At 42.2% G+C, this 25166-nt stretch overlaps 1 protein-coding gene across 2 annotated transcripts; it reads left to right on the top strand.

The window, feature by feature from the left end:
- Positions 1–25166, top strand: zbtb33 (zinc finger and BTB domain containing 33). Of its 2 annotated transcripts, XM_067997242.1 has the most exons (4): positions 1–87; positions 8308–8403; positions 14864–14906; positions 20968–25166. In XM_067997242.1, the coding sequence occupies exon 4, from the start codon at positions 20970–20972 to the stop codon at positions 22821–22823; it is 1854 nt and encodes a 617-aa protein (XP_067853343.1). In that variant the 5' UTR covers positions 1–87; positions 8308–8403; positions 14864–14906; positions 20968–20969; the 3' UTR covers positions 22824–25166. The 2 variants fall into 2 exon arrangements, with proteins under 2 accessions (XP_067853343.1, XP_067853342.1); XM_067997241.1 differs by lacking the exon at positions 8308–8403.

The raw sequence follows: 25166 nt of genomic DNA, 5'->3' as shown, positions 1-25166 counted from the left end.
CGCAGGCACCGAGCGGGAGTCCGCCAACGCGCACGGGCTTCTTTCTTTTCTTTCTTCTGCTCGCTTGTCAAGGCCCAAAGAGGAACCGTAAGTACAGTCAGAGAGAGAGAGAGAGAAAATATAACAAATTAAATTACCAGGAACTTCCTGTCTTCTTTTGTCTGAATGTAAATGAGTTTTCAAAACACCCGAGCTGAGGCCAGAGCAAAAAAAAGTAGTGGCTTTAGCTGGAAAAATCGGCGCGACGCTGCCACCTTTAATGAACCAGGAAGAGAAAAGCCTGTCACTCTTGTCATTATTTTCTTCTTGTCGTTGTGTGTCTATATATATATATATTTTTCTGAGGTAATTTTCTTTTTCTGGAGGGTCATTTACCTCCTCACCCTCCTCTCTTTCCTCCTCACAAGACGGAGTTTATCTTAAGATGAGTGGTCGTGGTCGTGCCCCCCCCCCCCACCACTTATATATAAAAAAACAAACTGGGATCCAGGCAGGCGGCACAAGAGAGCAGGGTTTAAAAAAATACAGCCAGACTCCCTCTATATTATTTTTTTTTTGAGTGGGATGTTTTCAGGCCTGTCTAGGCCTTGCACTGGAAGACACAACTGTCCTCCTCCTGTGGGCGTTTAAAACACTTGGTCCTGTGGTGGTAGGCATGCAGTTTTAGGGTTGTTCATTTATTGCACAATTTTGATTATTTTTTCCTTACACTTTTTTTTTTAGTTGTTAAATCCTAAAACGTTTTTGACACCCTATTAGGGTTAGTTAAATATTATCTTCAAGAAAATTCCTACCTCCTCTCTGAGCATGCCAAAAGTATCCTTGGTGTGCATGCAGAATGCCAACTGTGTTTTGGGTATTGTGCGCTGTCGGATTTGCACATTGTTTTTCGCAAGTGAAAACTTTTGAGGAAAGTATTCTAAGATGGCAGTTTTTTAAAAAAAAACTATCCTATAGAATTTTTTTTACCTTGTTCGTTTAAGTCGGAACAAATTTTTAAAAAACCAAATCACTGCAATGGCATGTTACAAAAAGATTTTAGTGCAAAAAGTACTTGAGGTGGAACACAATGAAATAGGAACTTAAGCATTTACAAAAATTGCAATTTTTCATTTTAATTTAGATATTGCTACTGCTTTATTTTCCACGTTTTATGTACACTGCCTGCTGTAACTTTAAAGTGGCCTATCTCGTTATTCTTCCTGTACATATGTCCCAAATCTACTTCCCAGAAGCCATGGAGTTCTTCACAGCTACCATGGCCATGTTGCATTTCTGCAGGACAAGGCTGCTGTTCATACTCTTCCCAGTGGCTTGGGTATTAGTGAAACTTGGTTGACCTCAGATTTTGCTTAAGGTTAGGATTCCAGTTGGCATGATTTGAGGGTAGGGGGGGAAAAAGGTCTTCATGGTGTGCCCTCAGTCCAAGAGACATCCAAGGTCATTTGGTCAAGTACAGTGACAGATGCAGGACTAAGCAAATTATGTTTATCATTGTTGGGTAAACAGGCAAAAGCTGCAGGAATGTGCTACTTCGATACCATAATAGTAGGGATGTTAGATATTGGATCTGGTGTTGAGGTACTCTCACCAGTTACTTTTTAAAAACAATCTTATAATACAAAAGCAAATCATAGAATTGTACAGCACAAAAGGAGGCCATTTGGCCCATCTTGCCTGTGCCGGCTCTTTGAAAGAGCTATCCAATTAGTCCCACTTCTCTGCTCTTTCCCCATAGCCCTGCAGATTTTTCTTTTTCAAGTATTTATCCAATTCCCTTTTGAAAGTTACTATTGAATCTGCTTCCGCCACCCTTTCAGGCAATGCATTACAGATCATAACTTCTCGCTGTGTGGAAAAAAATTCTTATCTCCCCCTACTTCTTTTGCTAATTACCTTAAATCTGTGTCCTCTGGAACTGACCCACCTGCCAGTAGAAACAGTTTCTCCTAATTTATTCTATCAAAACTCCTCATAATTTTGAACACGTCCATTAAAAAAAATCTCCCCTTAACTTTCTTTACTGTAAGGAGAACAATCTCAGTTTCTCTAGTCTCTCCACATAACTGAAATGCTGCATTTCTGGTTCCATTCTAGTAAATCTCCTCTGCACCCTTTGAGACCTTGACATCCTTCCTAAAGTGTGGTGCCCAGAATTGGACACAATACTCCAGCTGAGGCCTGACCAGTGATTTGTAAAGACTTAGTGTATTTTCCTTGCTTTTGTACTCTATGCCTTTGTTTATAAAGCCAAGGATCCCGAATGCTTTTTTTAACAGCCTTATCAACTTCTTGTGCTACCTTCAAAGTTTTGTGTACGTAAACACCCAAGTCTCTCTGTTCCTGGACTCCTTTTAAAATTGTACCATTTAGTTTATATTGCCTCTTCTCATTCTTCCTACCAAAATGACTCACTTCATACTTCTCTGCATTAAATTTCATCTGCCATGAGTCTGCCAATTTCTCCAGTCTGTCTATGTTCTTCTGAAGTCTGTTACTATCCTCCCCACTGTTTACTACATTTCCAAGTTTTGTGTCATTTGCAAACTTTGAAATTATGCCCTGTATACCCAAGTCCAGGTCAATGACATATATCAAAAAGATCAGTGGTCCTAATACTGACCCCTGGGGAACACCACTGTATACTTCCCTCCAGTCTGAAGAACAACCATTCACCACTACTCTCTGCTTTCTGTCCCTTAGCCAATTTTGTATCCATGCAGCCATTGCCCCTTTAATCCCATGGGCTTCAATTTTGTTAACAAGTCTATTATGTGGTACTTTATCAAATGCCTTTTGAAAGTCCATCTTCACAACATCAACCGCACTACCCTCATCAACCCTCTTTGTTACTTCATCAAAGAATTCAATCAAGTTAGTCAAACAAGATTTGCCTTTAACAAATCCGTGCTGACTTTCATTTATTAATTCCAAGTGCCAATTAATTTTGTTCCAAGTGGACTCTTTTAATGGATCGGTGCAAAGATTGTCTTCTCAATTCATGCAGTCTGTGTCAGTCTATTACACTACTTGGTTTGCCATCAGACTCAACAAGCAATTGTATGGATTCACTGTGCTTCCTTCAATTTTGACTTAGCTTTTGTCCTTTTAGCTTTTTTTCAAGGCCTGACTGAGATGACCGTTGTATATCACCCAGCTTTTTTCACTGCTTTACAAAAAAAAGTTTGTATGTTAGTTAACTCATTAACTACCTCTTTGTCCTAGTATTTAGCATATTTGACCTGTGATAGTTTTCTGTGATGTCACCCCCCGCCCCTTTTTGCCTACCTTTTTTTGGTTTTGAGGAGATTTATCCAAAACATCCACCTGTATTTCCTGTTTTCAACGACTGATGGACTTGCTGTGTATTTCCATCATTTTGCGTTGTATTTCAGGCATTTGCAGTTTTTCCCTTTTTATCTCTCTTGGTGAATGGAGGAAAAAAATTAAATGTCAACAACTTACTCCACACAACACGGAGCATGTTTATAGCGAGAACAAATCTAGATGAATTCCCATAAAAAAGCAATCCAACTATCATTAGTTTTCAATCTGCAGTGCTTACATTCCCTGGCTCGGTGGGTAGGACCCGGTCCACCAAAGCAGATTAGGATGGCCCCATGTTTGATTCCTGTGGCACGATTTTAAAAGGGAAAAATGGGTGGGTCGGGGGGTTGGGTGGGGGGCAATCAAAATCGCTGTTTTTGGGAGCAGGCAGACATCCAGGCTGGAACCCGCACAATTTTGAATGAGACTCAGGCAAATCTGTGTGCGTGCGTACAGCAGTCACCAGGAAGTCTAGCCCCCACTTAAATCTGGTGGGCTGATAATTAAAGGAGCAAATGTACCTCATTGAGGTACTGAAGGTAGTTTTTTTTTGCGTATTGGATAGTTAAAAAGATTTTAACATTACTTGGGCGGCTTTCTCACGGCTTGTCATTCACACCTAGTAAAACCAGGCGGGAAGGGCCGGATCAGTGAAAAATAAATTAAATAAAATTACATTTCTCATTTGAAACAAATTAAGTAAACATATCTTAAAAACGATGTTGCCTGGACCCCTCCCCCCCCGATCCCGATGTCCGATGTCTCCCCTCTGATCCCGATGTCCAGTGTCTGCCCTCTGATGCCCTCTGATCCCGATGTCTCTCCTCTGATCCCAATGTCCAGTGTCTGCCCTCTGATCCCGATGTTCAATGTCTCCCCTCTGATCCCGGTGTCCGATGTCTCCACTCTAACCTTTGTTCCCCTCCATCTCTATCCTAACTGCTGATGAGGTCTCTCTCTCTCTCTTTCTTCCTTCCCCCCACCGCGGATGTGCAGCTCCTGTTGGCAGCCAGCCTGTCAATCCGGCTGGCTGCCGGCGTGAAACCCGGTAGAGGCTTTGATGGCCTCATTAGAGCCTACTTCCCTTCCGGGTTTGACGACCGCAAATCACATTCCCTGGACTCTTCCCGCTGGCATATTAAAATTGTGCCCCAGGTCTTTGCTAAGGCAGCCAATCTTAGCCAAGGCAGCAGTTAGACCCTTGTAATTGGCCTTTAAACTAAGGAGAGGAAAATAAGCCGATTTAACTGAGTTCCTCCTTCTGGCTGCTATCTAGCGAGCCCCGCTGGAAATGCGTATGGACAGGAAAGGGAGAACAGGAATGGGCTCAGCGGTGATGGCTGTCAGAGTTGAATAGCTGGTCAGTACTCTATCAGTTGTTTATCACTGATGGACAAAGCAGGTTAAAGCTGTAAGGGAGCCAGCTGCTTTATCACTACAAATAGTATGGATCCAGGGTGACAGGCTCACACAGACACATGAGAAACGGGCACTTCTTTGAAGTAATGTTTACTGCTTGTGCATGTGGCGCTGCATCCAGGGTAAGTAGTTCCTTTCAGGAGGGGAGAGATAAGGTGAGAAAACTGAGAGGGAACAAAAATGATGAAGGCAGAAATGGTAGGTGAGGGAGCATTGTTCTTAGTATGGTGATTGAGTTTTCTCAATATGTGGACATGTGATCACATCATTTACCAAATTAATCTTACTAAATTCAGTGATCACTCCCGTGCAAAATGTGAGAAGGCAGTTCTGATTGGGTGTCTTTTTTCTTCTATTGCTGATGTACTATCATGGCTCTTGCTATTCACAGCTGTTTTGGAATGTTATAAACAGTAAGCGATAGGGAGAATATTGCTATTCAACCTGGAATTGGAACAAGTACAGTATGCTTGGAAGAGCAAGAAAAACAAAAGGAAATCATATAGAGTGACAATTAGAGATGCAACAATGGGATGTTATCAAGTGCTTATATTCTCCCACTTTTGTTCTATGAGGCTTGTCCAGTACAACAAGGAAGCACTACAGGCTGAGAATTTTCCATTTCTATATACCTAAGAGTCGCCATTTGCAAATCTCTTTCAATTATTTTTGCTGCGTGACCCTTGCAATTGACATAAATAGCACCAAATCTTGAAGTTCAGTCATCCATTTAATTGGTAATATAGTGGTACATTCTTTTAAACTAAAAGATCTTGACCTGTCCCTTGTGTAGGATTGTGGCACAGGTTTTTTTTCAAGACAGCTATCATGTTCTGTTTACTGTTGCAAGCAGCTGGTGAGAATTATTAATCACATGTGACTGTATTGTTCTGACATTGTCTGCTGTCTTGTTAACACCTGTGAAGAACATACTGGTAGGAATAGATCTGTCCTTTATTTGGTGTTTTTAATCGTAGTTTCATAAATTGACCTTTTTTTTCTAATGGCAAAATTTATCCTGAAGCCTGGCCTCTGTCGCAGTAAACTATCTGAATTGAAATCAGCACTGTTGTACGCCAGGCCTTCCTGAGAAGTAGGCCTCATGTTGGTGCTACTTGGATAAATTGCAAATGAGCTGCAGTATGATGATCCAAACCAGCCAATGCCTCCTTACCAATTGCTGCTTCTTCCACGCCAACTTTTGGTTATGACAAGTTTAAAAATACAGTGTGCATGTACAATCATTGTACTTGCAGTGTGGGTGCATGTATGAGTATTATTTGATTTCAGAGCAGTACTGATATTACCTTTGCACCTGCTAATATAACAGGGCGGATCCACTAGATGCTTGTGTGTGATTACTGAACATGGATTACCAAGCAGGGTCTAAACTTTCGATGGCAGTGACAGACAATATTCTGGTTGTATTTCTGGATGAACCCCTTCATCGTGAATTCACTGAGATCAATTTTGACTTGTAGTACTTACACTACTATGTTGAATCCATGGTTATATTGAAAACTAAGAGACATAATTGAGGATCATTATAGTAAATCTGTGTATGGAGCTACAGCTGTTTACACTGTACACTCGCAATACAATAACAGCTCAGTAGCAATTATTAGTTTACATAGGCAAAAAAAAATGAACTTTTTAAATTGAAGCAGCAACAACAGCTTTTGATAGGTAGGCCAGCAGTTGGCCGCATAACTCAGAGGGAATGGACAAATAGTGGGAGTCAGGACTCGAGGTGATTCAGCCTCAAGTCTGCAGCCAGTCAGGTTATAGTGGTGTCGGTCCAAATTTGTGCTGGTGTGAAGCCAACCCCTGCAATGGATTTTGTTTAGACCAGCGCCAATATACAGCAACTCGCATTAGTAATATGCTCCACACATGCCATGGGGCACTTAACAAGGAGGAGGAGAAGCTAGGCACCCAGGAGGAAAAGGAGGTAATTTAGAAAGGGGGGGGGGTGAAGAGATTAAAGGCATGGTCACAGAGGTGGTTTTTTTAAGAGGGCTTTTGACAGCAAGCAGGATGGTAGCAGGACAAAGTGATTTAGGGAGAGGTTCCAGAAGGCTGAATAGAGTAGTGACTGAATAATTGGCCCCGATGAAGGATTGGAGGGAGCAGGGAACAAGTGGAGAGTGTGGACAAGGACATATAGCTGGAGAAATCAGGTGGATTGAGGTTGTGGAGGAATTTAAAGAGAGAGACAAATGATCTTGAAGTCGATTCCCTGAAGCACAGGGTACCAGTAGAGCTTAGCAAGCACCGAGTTATGGGGGTGAGGAGGGTTATGCAGGACTTTGTACGGGAGGGGACGTAGAAATTAAGTCTGGATTAGCTGAAGTTTTGGTTGGAGGCAAGTGAGGAGAGTATTGGAAAATGTAATCCTCAATGAAGGTATAGAGTAGAGTTAAAGCAGCAGTGGGGGGAGATAGGGATATTAGCAGGCAGTATTCAGGAGGTGAAAGATTGCGGCCTTATTGATGGAGGGGATGTGGGGTGAAAAGCCCAGCTTGGTCAAGCAAGACACAGATGCGAGCACCACTATTTAGCATGAGAACATAGTCAGGGATGTTGATGGAGATGGGACCAGAGGAACATAAGTGCTGGCATGAACTGAAAAATGTGGCTTTGGTTGAGCCAAAGAAAATGTCAACACTTCCGTGACTTGATGTCGAAGAGGCAGACAGAAGATATAGCAGCTGTTTCGGAGACAAGGGTGGACGAAGAAAGGTAGAGTTGGATGTCATTGTGGAAGCTGGTTATGCCGCTAAAGGGTAACATGCAGGTCACGTAGAATGATAAATACATAAATTGGCCTGAATGTACTGCATTTGTGGAGGCTGGATTTCAGGTAGAGTTCAACCTCTAAAACATGACATATCTTTGGCACAAATCTCTGTGGACTTGTTCAGAACTAAAAGACTGTTTCCAAAGACTTGATCTTTTCTAGTCTAGTTTGATCTCAAGAATTTTGAAATGTGCTGGTCCAAGAATTTGCATATGAGGACCATTATTAAAGAACAGAGAAAAATGCTTCAGAATTGCCATTTTTTAAACAAGTCAATTTACTGACTAAATTATCTTGTTTTTTGTGGTTTGGTGGTTTTATCAGTGACTTTAGCATTTACTAACATAGATGAGGAAATTATTATTCTTGTGGGATAAGAGTGTATTCTTGAGCATTGGCGTAAAGAAAAGATGGTGAGGGGAACAATCTAAAGACATCTCAAAACCCAAGACAAAACTGTTCATTAAAAGTCGGCAATCCTATATTTGTTACTGTGGAAAACTCCTGTAAATAAGGCATTTTAAAAATGACTATTTATTGCAGACTTTCTTAAGCATCAGTTAAAGATTACGAGCTGTCCTCTTATGCTTTTTGTGTCAGCTTGGCTCATTTGTAGCACTCTCACCTCTGGGTCAGAAGGTTCAATTCTCACACCACAAATCTGAGCTGCTACTCCATCGTAGTACTGATGAAGTGCTGTATTGTCCGAGTTATTGTTCTTTGAATGAGGCATTAAACTGAGTCCCTATTTGTCTGTTCAGGTAGATGTTAAAGATCCCACGGAACTGGAAGAAGAGCAGGAAGTTTTCTTGGTGTCCTGGTCAATGTTCCACCCCCAAGCAATACTACTAAAAACAGTAATTCGTCTTGTTGTTGTTTGTGAGATACTGCTTGTGCAAAATCGCTGTTATTTTTGTTTACAGAGCTAGTTGTAATATGTTGAATGTGAAGTGTTTTGACATGTTTCTGTGGGATATGATAAGTTACTACATAGATCAAAATCTTTCTTTGGGTTATATTCATCCACATCCTATGTAACTACTGGTCAAATTTAAATTGTTCGGATGCAAGCTAGGAATTATTGTTTATGCTTTGGAAAGCCCAAAACACTGGTGTTCAAACACTATCATGGTTACTAGAGCAGCCTCTGCATGGGTGAACCACCATAAAGAGACAAATGAACCAAAATCAAATTCGACCAATTAGAATCTTTATGAATAGACTCAAGTGTCACTTTGGCTGCAAAATTGGGGTAGGGACTTATCTTTAATATGTGCACACATACTGTATAGTAATACCAGATGTTACCTACACAAATTACCCCATGTACTATAATTTTACTTGCACTACTACAAAGCAAGACTGAAGTATAAACCTATACACTTGAACTCTACTCTCCAAATGAATTAGCTGGTTAAGAAAGTGAGTAGGTGAGCCATGCAAAACAGAAAGGCCCCAGCACAATGCTGAGTTAGCTAATCTCAGTCTGGGTGCTGGTGGGATTGCTATATTTGGCCTTAGGGTTTCTGGTTTAGGGAGGGGAAAATCAGCCAAGGTTGCCACTCCCAATTGTTACCCAATGACTCCTGCTAGAAGTACATGTGTGTGCATGATGTTAGTGAGTACAGGATCGGGCTGGTCTGTGATATCCCTGCGGTTAGATAGCCTGCCCTTGCAACTCCACCCCAACAAGGAGCTGTCACCTTCAGGAGAAGGAGAGGTGGGGTATGGTAAAAATTGGTGGAAAAGAAACTTACATTCAGAGTTGAAAATGTGAGTGTTATGAATGTTCAACTTTTTTTTCTTTCCTCTTGGTCACTTTCCACTCCTGTGTATATACTTTTGTATTATTCAGAGGTGAATGAAGCAGCTTTGGTTTAGGTTTTTAACTTGGTTGAACCCAAACACTGTCCCTAGTAGATTGAACACAAAACCTGGATCCAAACCACTAAAGTTAGTCATAATAGTACAGGTGAAAAGATGGCTCATCTCTTAAGATGTTTCTCCAATTGTCTTAGTTAAACTGTATGTTATTTTATTACAACAGTTTTATTTTCAAATTTTCCCCTCACCTGACATCCACACATTATCCTTTTTGGGCAAGGGTCACTGGGTTCTGATCAGGTTTGGGAACCATGGTGAGTTTTTATTTCCCTGTCTAGCCAGAGGATACGGAAACTGATTGTACCAAACTGGGCTGAGAGCTAACTAAATAAGGACTAGGGATTAAATCTAGGATCATCCCAGTTTGCATGACTTTGTACCGTGCCATAGCCAACAAGGAGCCCCTACAATGACCGTTTAATACAACAAATGGCTCTAAAAAAACTGCACATTCGATTTAAGTAAAACTCTTGATGGCAGAGGGGCAGCAAAGTAGTGAGATGAGTGTTTGTATCGCCCTTATTGCTGAGTTCCTGACCGCGGTGGGGGTATTGCTGAGTCAGTGCGAAACACCTTCCCTCAAGGAAGGCGGGAGGAAAATGGGAGATGGAGTTCTACTTGGGCTGTTCTCATGTACCTTATAGTATGCTGATTCAGCACTGCCAGGTTGGAGGTCCGGAAGCAGGTTGCCTGTTGACCATCTTGGAGCATTGCTGCAGAGACTTAGGGGAATTGGAAGAAAAAAATAGAGGGAGTTCACTGTTAGAAATCTGCCTTTAAATCCCAGTGGGCAAATTTCACTAATTCCCATTTCGAAAGAGGAGGATAGGGAATGGGGGAAGGAGGAAGGTGCATGTGCCTAGGACCTAAAGAGTGGCAAAGGTGAAACTGTACATTAAATTATTCTGCTCTTCACAGTAAAGAAGCACCTCTCCACTGCAGTGTGGCTGGCATTCGAACTCGTGATGTAGAGGTTCGCAGTTATGATTCCATGTTCTGCCACAGTGCTTTGGGGCTTCAAATGCTTTATGTCTGAATTTTTGAAAAGTAAATCATTTCATGGCCTGGTGAGGTAATATATTATGTTACAAAAAGTTATGCCACAGAATAGTAATCAGTAATTACCCACAGTTAGGTTGCCAAGGTGAAGCACTGAGAAAAATCAAAAACAGTGACGAAGTTAACCCAGGACATTTGCAGATCTCCTAATCACCAGCCTGCCCTCATCTGTCTTTATGATTGAATAATGCGCAAAATAAATTGAAACTTCATTGTTTTCTCAGTTAATTTTTCAGTGAAGCTTTGATCTTATTGTTACTTTTATAGATAACATTGTAAACTCCCCGCCCCCCTTAACTGCATTTAATCTTTTAAAAAATCAGTGCAGCATAGCAAATGTAGTTCTGTTAAGAAATCCATCAATCTTGCTTCCAACTTCCAGTCAGAACGACCTACTTCTTCATTGTTGGCAGTCATGGCTGCAAATTCTTGACTATTTTCTGGCCAGTAGAATCGAATTATTAACATGTCGTAATGAAGACCATGACTCAGAACCACAAAAACGATGTGCTTCAGCCAAACCCTTCGCTAGTCACAGTCCACAAGTACAAGTATCCAGGCAACAAGCTGTGGAGGGGTCTGTTGAAAAGAGGAAAAAACAGTTGCTCGAGATCTCATTTTGTATTGAAAAGACTAAATTTAGCAATTACAATTTTTTGATATTTACTACGGTGTACATGTCTTCCTGCCAGTCATTGTTCAAAGCCTCTTTCCAGATGTTTAAAACAATACTTTGCTGGAGACCTCAGCTTTACTCATTACCAGTGACAGATTTTGAGGCCCTATTTCATTAATGTTTGGCAGCATCTTCAAAATTATATGCAGTTCTCTTTTTTTAATAAGAAAAAGTGGGTCTCCATATGTGCCACAAGCTCTTTCTTCTATTCCACTCCTCTCCCGAAGATGGAACTCATGTTGGAATACAGATATTGGGTGCCTCCCCCAAATAACCAATGCTCATGTGTGAGTCTAGACAACGATTGTGGGTGGGATGTTCCACAACAAGGCATCGCCACTAATCCAGTTCTTGCCTGTGCACAGGGGTAATTTGATAATGATCAGGAATGGAAAGCCTGTTTGATAATCGTTCCACCCGTCAAACCAGAGATGCTGAGGCCATCTGTATGACCTCTGCTGCAGCCCTGGCTGAACCAACTAACTCCACATCCCAGGGATCAAACTGAGAAACTTATGGTCTGTGTGGCCCAGTGGATTTAAGTACTGAGTGAGCTATTGGAGTAGTCACATTCTCTCAGATCTGTATAATAATACATTTGAAATATGTAATACTGCACACCTTTATTGCAACTATTCCAATACTCTCCTGGCCAGCCTCCCGTCTTCCATCCTCTGTAAACTTGAGTTCATCTAAAATACTGCTGCCCGTATCCTAACTCGCACCAAGTCCCGTTCGCCCATCACCCCTGTGCTCACTGACCTACATTGGTTCCCGGTCCAGCAACGCCTTAAATTTAAAAGTCTCATCCTTGCGTTCAAATCCCTCCATGGACTTACCCCTCACTGTCTCTGTAACTTCCTCCAGCCCAATACCCCACTGAGATCTCTGTGTTCCTCCAATTCTGGCCTCTTGTGCATCCCTAGTTTCCTTTGCCCCACCATTGGCAGCCGTGCCTTCAGCTGTCTAGACTCTAAGCTCTGGAATTCTTTCCCTAAACCTCCCCACCTCTTTCTACTCCTTTATGACCTTCCTTAAACCTACCTCACTTGTCCTATTATCTCTTTATGTGGTTTGGTATCAAATTTTGTCTGATAACGCTCCTGTGAAGCACCTTGGGACGTTTTACTATGTTAAAGGTGCCATATAAATACAAGTTGTTGTTGTTTAAAACATAACTGTGGAAGTTGGTGATCAATCACAGAAGTGCTTACTCCTGATTTAATGACTCTGATTAGTTCCTTTTATTTAAAAGTATAGAGAAGTATTTCCATTATTTACTAGCTTTTTGCTCAACAAAAGTATTGGTGGCAGCTCCCAGTAGTCAATTCCAGGAAGGAATTTGGTATCTCAGAAGGGACCAATGAAGAGGCCTCATTTCTTTCCTTAAATAAGTGGTGTGAGGAGGGGACTGACAAAATAAACATTTATTTGAACAATATCTTGGTATCATTCAGTCACTACGCTCAAAATTAAATTTTACATTTTTTAAATAAGCAAAAGTATCTTATAACAGCCGCCTTGGTTCAGAAGTGTGCAGCCAAATTTATTTTATCAGGTTCTTAAGAATTTGAATACAAAAAATTTCCTACTCTGAGGCCAAACAGTCTTAGCAAGTAGTGGTAATGATGAGTCAGAATGGATTAGCCCAGCTGGGTTGGGTGTTTGCATTAACAGAAAAGACATTATTTTATGTAAGTTAAAAATAAGTAGAAACTTCTATGAGGAGGGAGGGACAGAATAGCAGCTGTCCAAGAAGCATAAATAGTACAAGCAGCTTCTTCTTTTAAGATAGGTTTTAAGCCAATTTGTTAGTAATGATTGTTTATCAGATAATTTCCAAGGGTTGTTATCACGTGAAGAGGTTTTGTTGGAGCAGGGTGGAAAATTACCCAAAACTCCAGGGGTTGAAATTCCTGTGTGCGTCAGTCTTGGTTAAGTGTTATGCATTATTCTCACAAAGTCATTAACCCATACCTGGAGCACCAGGATGGTGAAATTCCTCTGTGGGCTATTTTTAGTGCGGTTGTTAACACATTTATGTCAAATTCCTGTGTGCGGTGTTTTAGCGAAAAAGTTAAAGGGTACAGAATGATTTCATTAAAATACCGCACATAAGAATTTGACACGATCACGTTAACCACTGCACTAAAAATACTATGCAGAGGAATTTCAACCCCGTTGTGTTCCAGAATTTTTTTTAACCCTTAAGGTGCTAGTTATAGTCTTTGTTAAGATAACTCTGCAGCTCCTGGTTATTTAGTAGATAAATATTAATATGTAGCAGATTTGTTTTAATCCAGTATTTGCAAGTGCCATACCGGCACAACCTCACTCCCAGTTCTGATATTTACATGTTCTGCATTTAGCTGTGGAATGTAAATGCTTTGAATTTGGACTGAAACTAGTGCTGTCGTTTACCATAACCATACATTGAGAAATGCATTTTTTAAAGTATGATATGCAATAGTTTTGTGAATTTAATTGCATGATTTGTAAATTTTTATGTACTGCACTGGAGCTTAAATGGAAACGGGAATTTTGTTTCAAAGTACCAAGTTTTATAATTTTGCAGCGTATAGAAGTTAATTTAGAAATGGGAATGTAGGCTCCTTGATGGCTCATGGATATATGAACAGCCTAGTGGTTCACAGAGCTAGGAACGCTCAGGTTTGACCCTGATCTATGGAGTTAGCTGGTCTCAGCCAAGATATTGGTGAGGGCGCTGTTGTTGACTACCAGGAGAAAAAACTTCAATACTCCTATTCATGAAATGCGCACCAAAAATGGAACCGAATGCTGGAATGTGGGTATATGTGGATGCTGGATGAGGGCGTAATTGGGCTTGGCTATGATGCTCCCTTCTCACGTCTAATGACCAGTGATTATTCACTGTTGAGGCTTACACAGAGAATATGGCCACTGGATACTGGAGGGCTGCAGTCCTCTGTGGAACTGTATCCCAGCATGAATTCTGTCACCAGTCGCTGTTGAGGCTCATGAATAATGAGCATTGTACGAGGGTGACTGTTGCCTATGGAAACGTTACCCCAGTAAGGAGTTGAGTCCTTCAGGAGTGGAGGGGAAAGGAAAAACAAAACACTAAAACTACATTCTAGGCTGCAGCGCGCTCCCGGCCATCTCTATAATCCGTCTCTTTAAAAAAAACTTCTGGAGAATGACATTGTGCCACAAGTACTGGGGAAAGCAAAGCACTTCGTACTTTGCTATACCCTCACTGGGCCAATAAGTTTTTGTTGACATTTTAAACCTTTTGTACATTCTGAAATTATGAGACGGGGGGGCATTGAAATAAATATGTAATTTGGATGCTGAGGTATAGTTTGGGACCATTGAGATTGCAGAGATACGGGAATTTAAATAAACTCCGTGCAGAAATCTATCCTAATAGCGTTACACTTTGTAAAACGTGAAAGGCTCCCAAAAATGGGAGTGAAATGTGAAAATCTTTTAGGTAGCTCAGAATTAATGAACTTTTGTTTGTTATGCACCTCAGCTTGAGAATAAACTGGAAGATGAATGAATTTGACTGTTGTCATTGACCTTCAGTTATCCAGTTTGTTATGATAGTACAGATGTATGCTTTGTTTCATTTAAAAAGTCTGCTTTCTGGAGTTTTATTGTTTTGTAGAAGCTTTTATTTCAATCTAAAAACATATATTTTTATTTTTTTACAGATCATTGCAAAGAAAACGTGACCTCGGAAAAGAATTCTAAAAGGTAAATATAGAACTTAAGTATCGCCTAAGTAGGCAGTAGAATGTCAGTTCCATTTATTTGAATAGAAACTTTTTTAAGCACATAATTTTAGCTTTTTACTCAACAATGGGTTTACACTCATTTATCTATATGATTAGAAGTCTTGCATCCAGTGTACCTCGGGTCTCACTTGAAATGATCAGAGACGTCACTCCTTAAAGCGTCATGCATCATTAAAGCAAAAATGAGTGAATGGCTGAAATAAGGGGCCCGATTTTAGCAGGGATGCGGGTTCTCGGCGGATGGGCAAGCGGGCGCATGGGTAACGCGCCCGGTGAAATTAGTGGGTTTCCCGCGCGATCGTAGCAGGCAACCCACTAATTGGATTCACTTACCTGCTCCTCCGGGTTCCCCGCTGCTGATCTGCGCGTCGGGCGGGCTGCGCATGCGCAGTAAGATCTGTCAGCTGGAGGAGCTCTATTTAAAGGGGCAGTCCTCCACTGACACATGCTGCAACCAATAGCAAAGATGACTGCATGGAGCAGCCCAGGGGGAAGGCTGCTCCCAGTTTAATGATGCCTCACCCCAGGTATCAATACATGGGGTGAGGAGGAGGGGCAGGACAGAGATCTTCCACCCGGCGGGCGGGAGGAAGCGGCCCGCCTCCGCCACCAGGAAAGCCTGGCTCGAGGTGGCAGAGGGGGTCACCTGCGCCACCAACATATCGCCCACCTGCATACAGTGCAGGAGGCGGTCCAATGACCTCAGTAGGTCAGCCACAGTGAGTACACGTAGTCTTTCCCCTACATTCCGTCTGCCACATCACTGCCCCCACCCCACATCTCCTTCGGCACTGCCAACACTACTCTGTCACATCACCCCTCATACCCACTCAAACCCCATCCTCATCTTACCTGCACCTACTCACCTCGCCAGTACTCACCCCGCCACTACCACGCAACCCAATCCTCATACAATCTCATGGCTCTATCCCATACTCACCCTCTTGTGCATCTCTCTCATGGCCAGCCTCACTCAACCTGCCACCACCTGTGCTGCAGCCACAGGGCATGCATCACATATGTGCAGTAGGCAGCGTACGGCAAACGTGTCGTGAGCATGAAGGGGATGCACAAGGGTGTTTGAGGGTTTGTCATGGTTGTTACTTATATTGAATTTCAGAGCAACAAACATCACACATTATATTGGCACCACTACTGCCATGTCTTCGCGAATCCTGTCTGGTTTGTGCAATAATGCCCGCTCCTGGGTATCACTATGAGGACCCACCACTGATGCCACCCATTGTGTCACTGCAGAGTGGGTGTAGGTGTATTTGCAGGGCTCTTCTGCGCAGACGACTGAGAGACATCGGCGATGTCCCCGGTTGCACCCTGGAAGGCTGTGGAGGAGAAGTTCGGGAGGGCAGTGGTGACTTTGACAGCGACAGGTAAGAAGATGCTGCTCGGGCCAGCCAGGAGCAGCTCGGCATGAAGGAGGCTGCAGATGTCCACGGCTACATGTCGAGTGAATCTGAGCCTCCGTGTGCACTGCTGCTCAGAGAGGTCCAGGAGGCTGAGCCTCGGTCTGTGGAACGTGTGGCGAGGATAGTGCCCTCTGCGACGCATCTCTCTCTGCGGTAGCCCTCCCTCCTGCTGTACAGGTGGATGTGTCACAGCACTCTGTTTTGGAGCTCCACGTGTCAGAGGTGGACGGCGTGGATGGCGAGGCTGGTGAGGCTGGTGATGCTGTTCGCCCTCCGAGGGGGTCATGACTGCAGCTACGGCGGCCCCCATCCGGAAGATATACATCTGAGGGGGTCCGCAAGGTAGGTACATGTCTCCCGACCCCGGGGTAAGTGTGCAGGTTGGTGACTTTGACCGTCAGGAGGAGGGTGGTGGAGGCCAAACTTTGTCCCAAGTGACAGAGTGGCCTCCTGCAATGAGTGAGGGTCTCCCCCCCCCCACCTGTCAAATGGACCTTTGCAGCTGCCACAGGCTGACAGCTGCAACACGTCCATTCGAGCTGGGAGTGTTTCCCCCAGTGTGGGAAACAGTCCCATGTTGATCAAAAATCACACACAGTCCCTTAATCAGGTCAGTTAATGACCTGAAATACCAAACTAAATATTGTCAAGTGGCATCCCGCTGGCTTTAATTGCCTGCGGGATTCCCGCTAGCGGGGGCTGCGCGCGCACGCCGGCGCGTCAGCGGGGAACCCGGAAGTGGGCGGGATCGAGGCGCGATCCGGTCCTGCTCCTGGATTTCGCGATTTTTGGGGCCCCCCCCCGCCGAGAACGCACCCGATAGCAGGTGCTAAAATCGAGCCCAAGGACTTAGTAAATCCATAATCTAATTGACTGAACATGAATGAATCAAAAGCAGTTAGATTCAGTTGCTAAGTACGAATGAGGAGCCAGTAAGCAGCAGGAAAACTAAGCAATCACAATTTTTTCCAAGACTCATCAATTCTGAACTGGCAAGTGGCAGAAATCACCCAATCAATTTGTTCAAATAAATTTGAGACCTTGGTTTGAGCTGCAATCTTGATTTTTCGGTTAATTGAAACATAGTCATGTATGTAACATAAACCTATGAAAGATTAAACTATTCAGAATAAATAGTACCCTTAAATAATACCCTTAAGAGTTGCCCATACAGTTTTGTAAATCTCTGGAAAATGTTTTCTTGGAGAAAGTTATCTCAGAGCCTAGAGCTGGAGCTTGAATTATTAGGTTTGGCTTTGCTGCTGATGCTTTAGTTCCTCCTGGTTTGCTGTAGTCCGTTCCTATCCCGATAGCTCCTCCCCTCTTCATTTTTATCTCTATCGCATATACTGATCCCTGTGCCCTCTTTAACAGCCCAACTTTTTCCCTTTAGCGGCCAGGCCAGGCCTAGCTCAGTCCACTCCCCTTGCTCCATTCAGCAGCCTGGCCAGCTTCCTGTGGTTCCTATGCTCCATCAAATGGCCCCTGACAACCTGCTGCCCATGTTCCCTTCAGCAGCCTAACCTGAATTACCCAGAGTCCTTCCCAACCAGCCTCAAATCATTCCTGCCCCACCACCAGTTTATTCCTATCTTCACAACTTGAGCAGTTCTTGTACTGAAGTTACCAGCCTTACTTCCAATGCGGTAGCTGAATGCAGCATTGCAACGGTGGTCAACAGGTACATTTAAGAGAGCAGAATACCACGAGTCCTGCTTCTTCTCGCCAACCCATGTGTTTCTCAATCCATTCGCTTCACCCCACTCCCCGCCAATTGTCTACTTGATCCCCTGCTTAAGAATATAAGAACATAAGAAATAGGAGTAGGCGTAGGAGTAGGCCTTACGGCCCCTCCAGCCTGCTCCGCCATCATGGCTGATCTTGTATGTTTCTCAATATGCCTGCTTGATTATCTGCCCGCTTCCTTGCTTGCATGCCCTGAATGCTTCCTGGCACGTTTGTTTGTCCATCTATCATGAGCACTTTCCTGGATAGCTGCCCAAGTGTTTCCTGCACCATCTGCTAACCCTGCCATGCTGCAAGTACTTCTTGGCCCACCTGCCCACCTCAAATGCTTCTGGGGCCACCGAGAGGTGAGAAAAAGTGAGAGTTGAAGAAGGAGAGAAGGACGGTCAGAAATGGAGGGAGAAAAAGACAAGTTGTGCAGAGAGGGTAAGAAGAAGACAGAACTGGAGAAAAGAGACACATGAAAGTGAAGAAGGAGGTGAGGATGAGAAATAAGTTAGGGAGGAGACAGATATTTTTGCAGACTGAGCTAGAGGGACACGAGATGCTGATTTTTGGTAGGGCTTAGCTCAAAAAAATTTGAGAACTACTGAATTAGATAGTTTTCGGTGATAGTTATAGTCAAGTATGGACATGGCTGTGAGCAAGCTGCGAGTGAAAATATACAAACAATGTTTTGCTCCAGAGCTGCAGGATTTTGTTCCAACAAAACTAAGTTTGCCACTCTCAAGGGATGCAGTGGCCACATTTTAAATGACCCTTGCTCCCCATCTAAAAATATCTTCACAGCCTCTTCATCTATGCCTTCTCTGTGGCATGTTTTGCTCACAGCTGATACTTCTATTTCTCATCAACACTGCCATATCTGCCACAGTACTTCTATTTTTCTCCTGACAAATGGCTGTGCTCTGTTTCTGGTGTCTAGTTGCTGTTGGACCTGGGCCTGTTCTTAGGATTTAGGCCTATGTCCTGGATTGCTTTGAACCCTTCCAACCTTCATTCTCCCCCCCCCCCCCCCCACCCCCGACTCCATGCTTCCACAACCCAGATCCCTTCAGTACTTTTATCTCCAGTATTTCTATGCCCCAGCTGGGTCCCACTGATCCGACACCTCAGAACAGTATTCCACGCTCCCAGCCCAGTTTCCCCAAACACCGCAACGCTGCTTTCAGCTGTGCTTCCTCCCTCCCTCTGTTTTCCACCAGAGCCCAGCCATCCTCAAAATCTTACCAGGCCCCAAATTGCAAACTCACCAAATGTTCCCAGACCTCAGCACTTCCACCTTCCATATCCCATCCTCCACGATTACTCATGTGATCACGCCTTCTCCCCCCCACTACCCACCCAGGCTGCGTACCCCACTGACCACTTCCTCCCAAGCTCCAAACTAAATACTGTGCTTTCTCCCACCCACAGAAAGTCCCTCACTGACCCTCGATTCCACTTTTTTGGCACCCGCCCGTGTTGCAGTACCTCGCTGGTAACCTCACTCAGCCCACACACCCAACCCTGTATTTGTTATCTGCCATCTTCCTGCATATTCCAGGGGTGAGAAAAAAAAAAGCAAGAGGAAACCAATGAGAGCTACACAGAGACATTGGAAACATGCAGGAGAGAGAGGAGACGGGACTTACAGAAAGAGTGAAACAGAAACAAAAAGAAAAAGGGTCTAAAACAAGAGTTAGAGTGATATCAGTACTGCCATGAGTAAAGTGACAGCCAAAGAGAGAGAGAGGAAAAAATAAGAACTGGAAGCCAAAAACAGAGTGACGCACGAAAGTTAAGAAAGTGGGAAAGAAGGAGATATCAGGGAGATGCATATATATTTTTGCCACAGGAGATGAAATATATAATAATTCATTGTACATTACTTGTCATTGTAACAGTAGATTTTCTGATTCACCATAAGCAACGCCACAGGATATCCAGTTGTTTTTAATAACATGCTTTTAAAATTATCGAACAAAAGTTATCTAAATGTTTTCTCTGGCATGATCTGAATATATGGCACCATCGTTATTGGGGTAAAATTTCCACCGGGTTTCTCCCAATCTCCTGCTGTAACTTTGGCAGAAGATCACGGGAAACCCCAGAGAAACGGTGAAAACAGCTGATTCTGATAAAGGTATGGGGGGAGATTGGGAGAACTTACCACCCCCCCTCCCCCCATGTCTTTAACAAATGGAATGTGCACTCTAGGCTTCAGTTTAAAAATCAGGCATTTAACAGAAATCCCTTTCTGTCTTGGATGTTTCATCAAAAGCCAGTGGTTTGAGTCTCTTTCAGTTCTTTAGAGATGCTCCGGTGTTTTCAGCGGAGCAGCAGTAGTTTGGGGATGGTGAAATATTGGGAGGTTAAAGCTAAATGCAGATATGTCAATTAAATGGCAAATCTGATTGGCAGAACAACCATCCTCAGGTGAAACATTTAAATTCACATTTTAACTTCAAAATAATTTACCTGGATGTAATTGTGGAAAAAGACTCCATAATGGGATTGTTGTAAAGCCGAAATCTGGTGTATTTCTGTGGGATTATACCCCCGCACTCAAAATTATGCACTATTGGTTACAACCCAAATTGCACCGAATCACATTCTGTACATTATGCTGCATCGACTCTTATTATTTCTACAGAGTTAAAAGAAAGTAAGATAAATAAAACTGCTTTTATCTGAGAGTGTAGCAGAAAATGTTTCCCAATGTTTCCTGTGAGTTTCTGACAATCGAATATTGCTATTGTTATAATTGTATAATTTTTGGAGTAAGTTTGATCACTTAACAGGATTTGACCACCGTCTCTGTCAGCTGAATCATTTTCATTGGAAATGTTGTCTTTCTTTTTGATATAGTTATGGAGTACAAAAAACTTATTAGTGCAACCGACATTCATCACTCGGGAACATTGTTGAAGTCTCTTAATGAGCAGCGTGCCCAAGGACTATTCTGTGACATTACCATAATTGTGGAAGATCGCAAATTTCGAGCACATAAGAATGTCTTGTCATCTGCTAGTAGCTACTTCCGTCAGCTTTTCAGTCTCGATGGCGCTAGCAACATATACGGACAAGTCCTTGAACTGAACTTCGTCAGAGCAGAGGTATTTGCAGAGGTTCTGAATTTTATCTACAGTTCCAAATTAGTGCGTGTGAATGCTGAACTTGTAAGTGAGTTGATTCAGTCGGGGCAGGCCCTGGGGCTAAAGTTCCTTGCTGACTTAGGAGAATCTCTTTCAAAGTTAAAAGGAGTAGCACCTGGTGTGGTCAGTGCTGCTTCTGTGACAGATTCCAAGGGTGAGGCCTCACAGAAGGTTGCTGCTGATCCGACACTGGAACCTGAATGCTTGATTATGCATGTTGAAGAAGGAGGTCTGGGACCACGGATAACTGATGCTTTCTCCCTGTCTAGTGCAGAGTTTAGGGATTCTAAAGGTAACAGTAAAGCCTCGCCGAGCGGTGAAGACTCGGAGGATAATGATGACGTCATTTTCTGCAGCGAAATTACACCACCTAAACAACCCTCCAATGTAGCTAGTAACAGTTCAGTGCAAAAAAATATTATTATTCCTAATATACCGGTGAGTTCTGACAACTTAGGGATTCAAACAAAACATGTTACTGTGGTGCCAGAGACATCCTCGAAAGTTGGGGATTTTAAAGTCAAAATTTCTGACGGTAGCGCTGGGAGTGGGCAGAATACTGTATTTAACCAGCAAAGCACAAAGACCGTAAATGTGAAGTATGTTCAAGATGGCAAACAGCCTGTAACTGTAGATAAAACGGCTGGCATTGATACTTTGTCAAAAGGTTGCAGAGTCTATGCAAATATCGACACAAACCCTAACACGTATCACATCGTGGTACCAAACAAAGATGACCTTGCCAACCGTGAACCTAAACAGAACAAGGAACCAGGATCCCCTGAAAAGAAGCTGCTTCTGATCGGAGACAAGTTATCTGGTGATGGAGGCCATTCAAGTATTCAAATCATGCCCGAAAATTCTGCTAATCATATAAATAACTCAAGACCTGTGTTCATCAATGAACAGTACTTTCCCGATGCAAAACGAATGAAAAGGGAACAAGATCATTATGAGTTAATTGTAGACGGACGAGTCTTTTATGTTTGTATTGTTTGTAAGAGATCATATGCATGCCTGACTAGCCTGAGAAGGCACTTCAATGTTCATTCCTGGGAGAAGAAATACCCTTGCCATTACTGTGAGAAAGTGTTCCCTCTTGCAGAATATCGCACTAAGCATGAAATTCTCCACACTGGTGAAAGGCGATACCAGTGTTTGACCTGTGGTGAGACCTTCATCAACTACCAGGTGATGGCATCGCACATTAGGTCAGTTCATAGCAAGAAGACTGGCAAGAGTGCAGCTGAAGATGAGGCCGTCTCCGATTCAAAACTTTACCGCTTGCTGCCGTGCAAAACCTTACAGATCAGGCAGTACGGTTTCCTGACTGCAAGTGCGTCGGGCGCCATGGCTGAGATTAATGAAGATGGAATCGTATATCATGTAGAAGATGAAGATGATGCAGATGCTCCACAGCAGACCCCGCAGACCATAGGAGGCAGCAAGCCAGCAAGCTGGGATGATATTTTTCCTCAGGAAGGAACTCCTGTTTACAGGTACAATTCCTTAGATGGCAATTCCGAATTAGAGTTTGTTATACCAGAATCCTTCAGAGAACTGGCATGAAGTCATTCAGACTATGATGGAACTAAACATAGTGAGAAAATGGATTGTGATATCTGGTAAACTGCTGACAGCCAGCCATTGGTGATATTAATGTACTAACAGACCAGTTAAGCATTCGTGTTTCAGGCAAACAAAAGATTCAGTGGCTGGACCATTGTATTGGGTAACTTACAGTCTTTTATAAAAAAAACTTTTCTGTTGATCATAATGATGTCAGTGTAGTATACATCATGAATGTGAAACAGAATCTAGTTATGGCTTTGAACTAAAGTGCAGTTTGTACAGAAGTTTCATCGGAAGTGGCCAGAAGTCAATGGGCATTCATATCTGATGTATACCATTGAAAGGGTTTTCAATTATTTTAGTCTTTACTGAACAAACAGCCATTACCCAGATGTTTATTTTTACATATTTCTGGTCAGAAACTGAATTTGTGGAAATTTTGTGTGCTAGCACTTTTCATTTTACATTGTAGGGCTTTGGTAAAAGGCTGCTGTTGAATCTTTTCTGGCAAATCCTTATAAATCATCTTCCTACATGTAGTGGATCACTCCAGTATTTTACATATTTAATTAATCACAAAGCCCTTCTTCCTAAAGTGACATCCCACTATCTTTAAAACACGATACCTGGAGGATCACCAAAGAGTGATCAAAAGTACAAGAGAGTGTTGTGCTTACCTATAGAAGTGTTGTTATTAAAGAAAGCTTAGTTCCAGCCTTTATTGGTAGTGATGGACAGGTGCATATACAGGACCCAGATTAGTGTAAGTGTTGGATGTACCAGTACTTCTGGTGCTAACACTATGGAAGGGGAGGGGGTAATGATAACAGCTTTATGTCCACATTAGACAACTATAGTGCAACCCAGAAAGCCCGTCTTCCTTTTTTCCATGATAATTTGTCTCGCAGTATTAATCACTCTTTCACAATTTTATAGTAATAATGTATCCTTTTGAATTAAAAACAAAATATTAAATGTGCCTAATTAAACTAGACTAATACATATAGAATGAATAATGGGAAGTGATGGGTTAGGCAAAAATTATATAGCCCATAAGCCTGTTGTGTAGTCCACCATGAAAGGTGAATTATTTTGGATGACCCAATACCAAGCAGACTCCTCACTGGCCATTGTCTTGATATCTGTTGTCTTGATTATAGCTATTAAACTAGATGCTAATGCAGTACTTTGGGATGAAAGCTTTCAAATCTAACAGTTTGAAAAATGAGCTGTTATGTACAATGTCTGGATTATCTGAGATATGCATGTTAAGTGATATTTTCTTGCCAGATTCCAATTTTGCAAATATTATTCCGTTTGTTTTTCAACTGTGAAGTTTGCAGCCTGTATGTTTTTAAAAAAAGCAATATCTAGCTTTTCCATTTGCATAGTGGATTAGCATCTTAACTGTCATTTTCATAAATGCTTAGGGACTTAATTTATCATTCTGTAGCTCTAATGATTGTACTGCTAAAGTAAGTTTTGGATGCACAGCCGTTCAAAAGGCTGGGGATTGCAAGGCTTTATTAGTATGGTGGTTGGTGCATTTTGATGATGCCTTTTTACCCAAAATGCTTTTCAGATTTAAAAAAAAATCTTCCTGACTAAAAAATATTCAACTGAGAATATCTTATTGGTCTAAATGCCACAATTGTGGTGTAAATCATTAACCTGGTCTATCACTACCTAGGTGTACATTGTTATAAGCAAAAATATGTTGCTTTCTTGAAATTCTCTATAATGCACCTCATATAAGCTCTCACATTAAGTACTGTACGCTTACAATATTGGAAATGTGTTTCGTAGCAAACCTCTGTTTAGTACCTATTCAGGAAAAAACTCTTAGCAAAATGATTGTTTTTTTTTGTAAATGCTTTACTGTATGGGGCAAATTTGTACATATAATGCTTCACTTTTTAAAAAATTAAACCATGGTCCCATAAGTCTTCTGAAATGTCGAAGAGTAATCAAACTTGTAAAAGGAATAGCCTATCATTTTGTTTGTAACAGTTTTGCATGCATAGACTAGAACAAAACTGCAGAATAGAAAATCTTTTTACACTTGCATTAAAGTAATTTTTTCTAATCACCTGCAGATTGGCAAAACTATGTTGGTCTACATAATACTGTTATGTCCTATTGTGCAAGCAAGATTAATGCTTTTGTACCAGTGAAAATAATAAAACTACTAATATGTAAATATAGTTGTAACAAAGCTTCTTCCTTAGTATAGGATATTGTTAAGTCACTTTTCTAGTTTCTTTAATTTGGAGCCTTAGAATGTAAGTTTATTTATTGTATTTGCTCTTTTGATGATAAAAATAAAACTTTCAGAACATA

The sequence above is a fragment of the Heptranchias perlo genome, chromosome 15 (assembly GCF_035084215.1).
Source record: "Heptranchias perlo isolate sHepPer1 chromosome 15, sHepPer1.hap1, whole genome shotgun sequence".
Classification (NCBI taxonomy): Eukaryota; Metazoa; Chordata; class Chondrichthyes; order Hexanchiformes; family Hexanchidae; genus Heptranchias; species Heptranchias perlo.
The sequence above is the reverse complement of the archived record's forward strand: the minus strand, read 5'-3'. Positions and strand labels throughout refer to the sequence as shown.

What these genes read in the sequence shown, in the direction of transcription:
- zbtb33 (XM_067997241.1), top strand. Translation starts at nt 20,970, where the DNA reads ATGGAGTACAAAAAACTTATTAGTGCAACCGACATTCATCACTCGGGA.